Here is a 9,126-nt window from a genome sequence, read left to right as displayed (position 1 = left end):
CATTATTTAAGTGTTCATTGCCTAGGATAATATCTGTTCCACTGTTTGATGACACAAAATAAATGTTTTCTAGTTTCAATATGGTCTTTGCAAAAAGTATATATACAAACATCATTTATTCTTATTTTATGTAAAAGATAATTTGTTGCCAGTATCCTGTGATTAACTTAATACTGAAACCATTGTTAATTTGAATCCTTTATGATATTGAAAGGGAGCCTATAAATGAAATTCCAGTTAAAACAATCATAAATCGAGTTCAGATTCCCATTTTTTCTTAGCAGTAGATGATATATTTGGTCTAAGAATATATAATCATAGATTTGTCTACATCCCTTCTTTTGACTATTGATTATCATGATCATTAAAGACTGAATAGGCATTTCCTCTTTCTGATGTAGGTGTCTTAAAGACAGTTGATTTTAAATATCTCCTAATGGACTCTACAATGTTTTGATACTCTAAAAAATTGTTGGTATTTATATCAAACTTAGTTAAAAAATCATCAAATGATAGCAAATAACCTTTATTGTCTAAGAAGTCATTAACCAGTATAATACTGCAATTTACACATCTTGAGAAACAAACAATAGAACCACCTATTTTAAATAGACAGTTATGTCTAACAGGAAGTGAACAAAAATCACTCCAATTCCTAGGGTACTGTTTATTTCTTTTTTGGTTTGTTTTTGTTTTGTTTATTTTATAGATGTTCATGACCTCTGAAGTCTGGTAGATAACTTTATAATATATAGAGTCCAGCAGAAAGACTGTGAAATTTTAATATGCCTTCCTGAAGGTAACATAAAAGCATCAACATAAAAACATGGGATAAATAGTTAGCTGATAAGTCAAATGGACTCGCTAGCAAGAAAACTTGCAACAACTAACAATCAAAATACTTGTAATTGTTTTTTTTTTATTTTTCATAGAAAATGATTTTCAATCATCAGTGTTCATAGAATACAGTATCATTCATAATATGTTAAAACAAGAATCATTTTGTGAAAAAAAATAAACACTGCATGCTATAACAATTATATACAATAGAACTAGACTCCCTAACAACAGTTTCACAATACATGTATATCACAGACAGATACTTTATAACATTACCATAAATGGTTACAATGTAATCTTCCAAAATCTAAATTATCACATATAAACAGTATCGGTACCTTCAAATAAGCTAAAATTACTGAGATTTAAGAAATGTTTACATTTTCACATAATGAGTTTTTACAATTACACACAACCAAAACAGGCACTATCAAGAACATTATGATTTTTTATACATCAGACATTGAGAGGGTCTGGTAGATAAAAAAATAAATCTGTTCCTGTGGTCATTCATTTTCAGCAGGTTATATCTTTATGACAAGTTCTTGCAACTGATGTGTAATTGTTTTCTAAGTACTACAGCTTTTAGTCTATGACACTCATAACAAATGTTAAAAATTAAATGGAACATTTCAGAGTTCGGAATATGGAACTTGCAAGTGTTGCCTTAACCACTGTGACAAGTTTTCTTTATCATACATAGTTTCGGTCAGTGACCTGAAAATGTGTAAAGTTTGTGTTTGACTTAACTTCTATTGCTAGGAAATATGATGACAAATATTAACCAACTGTTACACCAATGCCACTTTAACCTTTGGTCTGCTAACTGGCTCAGTTTCTATTTTTGGAACTCAAAAAGTATCAATTTCAGAGACTCGAACTTTAAAATTAAATGTGAGTCAGTCAACAACATAGAGCCTGGTCAGACTCAGACTGCCTACAAGTACAGACTGCCTAGCTCTATACTAATTGCCAAGACTAGTCACTTTTGATTCCAGCAGGGTAAAGGCAAATATGTTTCAAAAAGTCGGGGTAAAAATTACCCAAATTCACATAGAACTACAGAAATTTAAGATTTACTGTGACTGATCATGAAATTTTTACCAATAATAGTACAAATGAATTCATAGTCCACAAAGGTTTATATAAACTTTAAAATTATTCACTTTGAAAAAAGTCATGATATATTATACTTTGTTTTGAAGGATGTATTCCTTTAATTCCTCTGTAAAAATAGCCTCAATTTTTTATGACATCTAACTAAACACTGTCATTTGTGATGAAAATTCAATATGTAAATAATTGTCCACTAGAATCACCTCTAAATATATTACATATGTAGTATGTCTGCTGAAATATTCTAAAAACATAGCAATTCTACTGATGACAGATATAACTATCCTGGTCCCATACTGTTATAAATGCTTGTTTCAGATTTATGCTTTGCTTTTGGCATGAGCAGATAATATGTCGTTAAGTTTGGACATTTTAGTTAAGCTATTAATTTATGAAGATTTTTAAATTCCTAGTAAAGTCCATTTATCTTAGGTAAGTTTGTGGTTAAAGGAGATTTTAGCTCAGTTCATAGTATGTACAAGTTTTAGGATCATAATAACAATTGAGTTGTGAGTCATACAGTAGATCTAACTCCTCCTCATCATCTGTTGTCTTTGGAGATTCTCCTGAAATTAACAACAACTTCCTTACATGCAATGCTGAAATGATTATTCTTAAATATCAAATCTAAAACTAATACTGTTATTTGAAAACATCAGTCCAATATTCATTATTTTTTCTTTTGCTCAGGCAAAACCAAATTTATTTTCTTGATAGAACACATAGAAATATATGTATTTACTATTATAAACTAAATGTGAGAATTTAGAATGAATTCCTAAAATGGACTTGTCCAGCATCCATTTTTGAAATTGTCCATTATCAATTTTAGGTGGTATCAAGATAAAAATCTAAAATTAGTCCACCTGACCTGGCTCTATACTGGTGGCAAACGTTTATCACTTTTGATTCCAGTTGGATCATGGTTAAAATTAGCCTTGTTACCTACAGCCGTAAGAAGTCAGACTTAAGTGAATTGTTTAGCATGGTCTTACCTATATTGGCAGTACTATTTATCAGAAATGTACACTTTAACAATATATATCATTGCAAAATTTTAACCATTACTAAAACCATGTCATTTCAAACTGCATTAAATGAATTTGTAAAAATATTTTGCGGTCTGCCTAAAAACCAAGCATTCTACAGTTTCATTAACCTTTTTAACAGTATTGTTGTAAATCTCACCAAATATTGTTCATAAATTAAGACTTTAAGGTAGACACACTTTAAACGTTTTAGATTCACGGTGCATAAGGCCTGGTGTTCAGAAAATAGTAAGCATCTCATAAAAAAAATTTATCTTGTATGAAAACATCCGTAACAATGCGGAAATATACCGTTAAATTAGGCCTGCTACTTTAAGCCATGTTTGTTGATTTAATATTAATGTACTGATGATCTGAAGGCGGAGTTTCTCATGCAAACAGAAATTGTACATCCGATTTTATTTTGCCACAGTGAGGTTGCATATTTTTATGCTTATAAAACTCATTTTGGTTTTCTGGACACCAAAATAAGATCTGGAGTTGATATGAAACCCTATTTATTAATGAAATGTCGCTATTTCTGTTTTTATGTAATTTATTAAATTCAGCTTTAAGCATAACTATAATAAGTTTACCTGCACCCAGGACTGGTTTCCTTGGTGAGTTATTGCTTAATGTGGAGATATCATCAAGTGAATTAGATACAGGCATACCATGTAACACTGGCGGACTACAGACTCCACTCCATTCCCTGCAATATGTAAATTTAATTAAATTTAATATTATGCCCTGGTATGATACAAGCAGTAAAAATAATACATTTCTTGAAAACAGAGTACATGTATACAAAACTGCTCATATTTTGATATGTGACCCTTGGTTCTACTCAAGAAAAAATTTGAAGTATCACAAGTACAAATAAGCTCATGCAAATGTGAAATTAGGTTTTATTATTTAACATTCTAACTGAATATCTATGTGTACAGTGAAAAAATGTAAAAGATTTGTTAGGTCAAACAATATATCTCAATATTTATCCAATGGACACTTTCTGAATTTTGGAACATCTGTCAAAATTCTAACAATAGTACAGTCATCAATTTAGATTCTGACAAACTGATTTTAATAAATGTCTGATCCGGCTCTATACTGCCCACATTGCAAAATCATGATAATACTGAAATTTTAACAGAAGTTTGAGAAAATCTATCAAGCCAGACGCCTACTCGTGCATAAAATAATACAAGGAGGAACACCTACAGTCATTAAAAAAAATAAAAACAACATGCATCAAGAATAAACACAGGTTTTCAGGTATCTGGTTACATAAATATAAAAACCTTTCAAAATATCATGTAACTACAATAACCGTCCGGTTAGCTTAATATGAATTAGGACTATGAATTAGGCGACCCGGGTTTGATTCCCGGAAGGCGCAGGTCACTTTCGTTTTGATTGATCATGAAATCCTTTCTACGGTCATTCGCACTGTACCTCTGCCCTGGCATGTACAGAGGTTTCAGTTCCTTGCCGAAGTGAAGGCAACTAGTAATGATAAACTATGTGACAGCCTGCCCAGGAACGATGCGATGGTTAAACTATGCTCTGCTGAATTCAATGTGGCTTACTGTCGTGAAAGAGTGAAAACTACCACCACCACTCATGTAACCAGAAATGTGTCTCTAGGATTTGGCATTGTGGATGTCCCTATATGCCACTGTTTTGTTAGTTGTTTTGTCAGTTGACAGTGTGAAAGCATGGCAGACAAAGGCAAATCTATACCCCATCTCCTGCGCCCTAACATAATATAAATGTATGGCAATGTTTTTAAACTAGCATACTTACCTTGGATCTGTGAATGTGTCTGAACTCAACCTGATCTGCATTTCTGGCCTATAGTCATGTGGTTTCTGTGGCTGTAATGTTAGTTTACACAATAAAGTGAATAATATCACTAATGCAGCATAATAAACATGTTTATTATATACCTGCTGATAAAATGTATATTTTTATTTGCAATATTCACCGTAAAAATTTACTGTTCACTGCAGTGAAATATATTTTACATATTTTCAACAGTTGTTTTGCTGAACTATTTTCTTCAGCCAATACACACAATTTAGGCAAAGTCATTCAAATTGTAATATCAAAAAGGAGAAAAATGTATATAATAAACAGAATATTCAAGGTTTTTTCTATAAATACAGGATTTATTTTCATCTTGTGGTATGAAAATTATATTTCACTCTTGGCTACCGCTACTCATGAAATATTTAATTTTCATACCACTTAATGAAAATAATTGCTGTATTTATTAAAAAAATCTTAAATATCTTCTATTTCTCAAACACAATAAATATCTACTTTCCTATATCTATTACAAATTTTGTTGTTTATTTGTTGTCCATCTTGTTTTCCCCTTAATACATGTACCCTATCAGAAGAACAGGATGGGAAAAGTAAGTCCTAGAATGGACAACACCTAATTGTCTAATTCAAAGAATAAATCCATACATATATTGTAGACTGATGAAACTTGATACTTGCCCTTAATTGCAATTCTATAAAAAAAAGTTATATGTAAAGTGGCTGATACATTTTAAGATGACTGATGTATAATTAACAAAACCGTACCGGTGGTTTCCATGTACTGAGACTGGTGTCATCCTCCTCGCTGAAAAACGTCGGTGAATCGTTGTTAGTCTCCCGACTTGTACGTCCAACTTGTGGTCCTGATTTTCTCACTTTTAATACCACTTTTGGTGCTACAATTTCTGAAAAATTCTCTGCACCACCAATTGATTCAGTTCTTTTTAAAGATTTAATTGCATTTTGATTGCTTTTATTTGTATCTATAAAGTTCTCAGGTTCAAACTCGGCACTCCTGGCACCTTGGATTGCTGCCAACATTTCTTCCTCATCTGATGCAGTAAGATCCTGATATGCATATTTAGAAAAATCATACGCTTTCTGAAAATACAGAAAATTTGTTGAAAACAAGTATATGAACAAACATAGCCACAAAAAGGGAAAAAAAGCTGGTCTTTCTTACTAAGCTTTTTTTCTAATTTTATGTCTTGTCATGGTATTTTAATCAAAAGCTTGTGTTTTGGCCAGAAAGACACTGGTGAAGAAGTAATCAAACACAAAAGAAACGAAATCTGACAAATTAAAACAAGGAACATAATTCTTTTCCTCCTAATTAACAGAAATTTTTCTGGTTTAGTCCTGATAGCAGACATCATTTAAAACATGTGTTCTTCTTGTTATAATTGAGGTTAAGTTGATTCAATCAATAAATCTATTTCTTTTTCCCATTCGTTTTTGCCATTCATAACAGAACTTCTAGAACAAAACATTGTTTAACCCTTTCCCCCATGAGCATATTGTGAAAAATGGCCGTTTTCATTGAAAAGCCTCCTGTTACAAGTTCAAACTGCTATGAAACTATGAAAAATGCTTCAATACTAATCAAACTTGGCACAAATGTTGACTGGACCATTGCCTTTGTAACGACATGCTCAGTCTTAAATTTCCTGTTACGATGGCAACGAGGGGACATCTCAAAACTGCCAAAAAATCACTATTTTGCCTCGATTTTTTCCATCAAAATTTATTTCAAAGTGCTGCAACTTCTCAAGGGATTGAGATAGAGTCAAAGGCTTTTCAGCGTTGGTTACACGTTACATTATGATCGACCTGGGGTCATTTTTAGCCTCTCACAAGTCCAAAATTTTCTTGGCGATGAGGGGGACTCCGCCCCTCTTCAAACCCCCCTAACAGAAGGGGGCACATCCCCCTTCTGGCAACCCCCTGATGTATCTTTTGGATGGGGGGCGGCGCCGAAAAAGTGCTCCATTTTTTTAGCAACATTTCTCAAACGAAAACATGTGTTTGGGGCCCAAATAGGACATTTTTTCACTATTTGAGGCCTAAAAAAAGGGGGGGGGGGGGGTCGAAAGTGCGTTGTTTCGCGTATATATGAGGAAAAGGGTTAAAAGGCATGTCAAGTATAATAGATCAACAATGTTAACATATATGAAGCACCAACAGCATTTACTATACAACTGCTTTTTTATTTTCACATTTATATATCTGTTGATAAAATTAAAAATAATAATACTGCATACATTTTATCAAGGATATAACTATAGGTAACTTGTTTAACCTTTACCCTCCCAGAATCAAAACTTATTAGTCTTTGTTATCAGTCTAGAGCTGGACCAGCCTGCACTTATGTCTGACCCATATCTAAACTGTTGGTAGCCAGGTAGGTCAGTTTTTGTAAATTTGATCCTGAAATCTTTTTTTTTCAAATGGACTACTTCGAAGTCAAAGCAGGGACAATCCATTGCACAAATTCTGCAGGCTAAGGGTAAAACATTTTATAACAATAGAAATACAACTTACATTTTCAGCATTAGTATGAGAAATTCTGGCATCTGTCATTGGGATTTCCTTTAATTTTGTCTTGCTCATTCTAGACACAAAACTCCTGTCTGTAATGCCCTTAGAACTTGTGGGGCTTCCCCCACCATCATCAGTTCCGTTTGGTAACCCACTTAACCTAGGAATCGGAATTCCGTTTTCTAATCTCACACTGTCTAAATTCCCATTGTTTGTGTTTGTAGCACCATTTGTTTTCTTATTGCTATATTCATAATGGTTTTCTGCATAACTAGATGGAGGTATGTGATTAACTGCCCTTGATCCTGAATTTGTCCGAGAATGGGATCGATTAGCACTTGTCGGCCTTAAAGGCCTATTACCACTATCTGGTCTACTACCTGAACTAGGCCTGGTTCCACTGCCAGGTCTGGTACCACTATTAGGCCTGGTTCCACTACCAGGCCTACTACCACTATTAGGCCTTGACCCTTGTCTATTCAAGCCTCTAAGTTTATCGTCACTATCTGATGAGTCATCATTTATAAAATCCTCCTCAGGTCTTGGGCCTCGAGCCTTTGACCCCTCCTTCTTTCTACCTTTTGGAGCTGTCTTTTTAACCTATAATAAAAATCAAAATGCATCATCATATTCTGTTTAAATGCAACAAAAATAGAAAATTTATTCATTTAATATAACAAACAATTTTTTTCTTCTTTCTGAATGTCAACAAAAAACAACAACAATGGGTTAAAATGAAGTTTAACTTAAAGACATTTTTTTTCATTACTGATTAGCTAAGCTGAGGCCTGCTAATAACAACTGCTTCCATCAAAGTGACAACTGCAGACCAAGATCAGCTGGCACATTTGTACTTTCTGATCAGCTTCTGTACTGTTCTCTATTCAGTCAGCACATTAAAACAGATGGCCAAGTTCATTTAACATATTTAGCATGGTAAATGTTAGATCTCAAATAACAAAATGTCTTGTACCAAGTTATTTTCTTTTTAAAAGACCACAAAAACATGTTTTGCAATTTTATTCACATTAGTTTTTACTAAATTTACATTTCTCTTACATTTTCTCAATGAAATGGTTATTTCATGATCAATTTATAGCAAAATTCAAATTGCACACAATATTTGACACTCAATAAAAACATGATTGTGTTTACTAAATATTTTCAGAAAAACCATGTGATGCATTTTCTACAATGACTCAAACTATTTCATAAGCTGCTGAAAGTGAAGTGCCTTTACAATTGTATTTTGATAATCCTTATCCATATTTTGACAGGACTGTTCAAAATTCAACACAGTGACTATCATTTATACAAATTCACCCAATTAACTATTACATACGTTTTTATCCACATTGTCTAGGAGATGATAAGAAGGTGAGGCATTTTTCTGTCTGGGAGCAGGTTTAGGTTGTGAAACAAACAGATACGTATCATCTCTATCTTCCCTTAAAAGACAAACACACACATGTTATAAAAATATAAACAATCTAGATATAATGGGCTTTTTTGATGTTTATTAAATTTAAATTTTTTAAAAAAAAGTATATGCGCTTTTTAAATTTAAAAAAAACCCAAATTTTAAAAAAAATTTGTATTGCCCAAAAAAATCTTTTTTTTCCTTTAATGGGCCCAAAAATCTAAAATTAAACACACAAATTTTCTTTCTAGGGTTATGGAACAAACTTAAAAACCAAATAAAATAAAACAAATAAACCTACAGAAAACCAAATTTATTTCTACATTTCCCCATGATTCCGGGTTTTTTTATTTG

General features: G+C 32.5%; 1 protein-coding gene across 1 annotated transcript in view; it reads right to left on the bottom strand.

Annotated features, from left to right (window-relative positions):
- Positions 1-899: 899 nt before the first annotated feature.
- The window catches only part of LOC132748847 (protein CFAP20DC-like), a 56,429-nt gene continuing 48,202 nt past the window's right edge, over positions 900-9,126 (bottom strand). Inside the window, exons 15-20 of the mRNA XM_060738501.1 lie at positions 8,695-8,800; positions 7,356-7,952; positions 5,580-5,915; positions 4,791-4,861; positions 3,581-3,696; positions 900-2,522 (exon numbers count right to left, since the gene is read on the bottom strand). Of these exons, the coding sequence (XP_060594484.1) occupies positions 2,413-2,522; positions 3,581-3,696; positions 4,791-4,861; positions 5,580-5,915; positions 7,356-7,952; positions 8,695-8,800 (1,336 nt within the window). The 3' untranslated portion in view covers positions 900-2,412. The remainder of the gene's footprint in view (positions 2,523-3,580; positions 3,697-4,790; positions 4,862-5,579; positions 5,916-7,355; positions 7,953-8,694; positions 8,801-9,126) is intronic.

This window comes from Ruditapes philippinarum, unplaced genomic scaffold (genome assembly GCF_026571515.1).
Source record: "Ruditapes philippinarum isolate M1 unplaced genomic scaffold, ASM2657151v2 ctg3080_1_1_1_1, whole genome shotgun sequence".
Taxonomy (NCBI): Eukaryota; Metazoa; Mollusca; class Bivalvia; order Venerida; family Veneridae; genus Ruditapes; species Ruditapes philippinarum.
The sequence above is the reverse complement of the archived record's forward strand: the minus strand, read 5'-3'. Positions and strand labels throughout refer to the sequence as shown.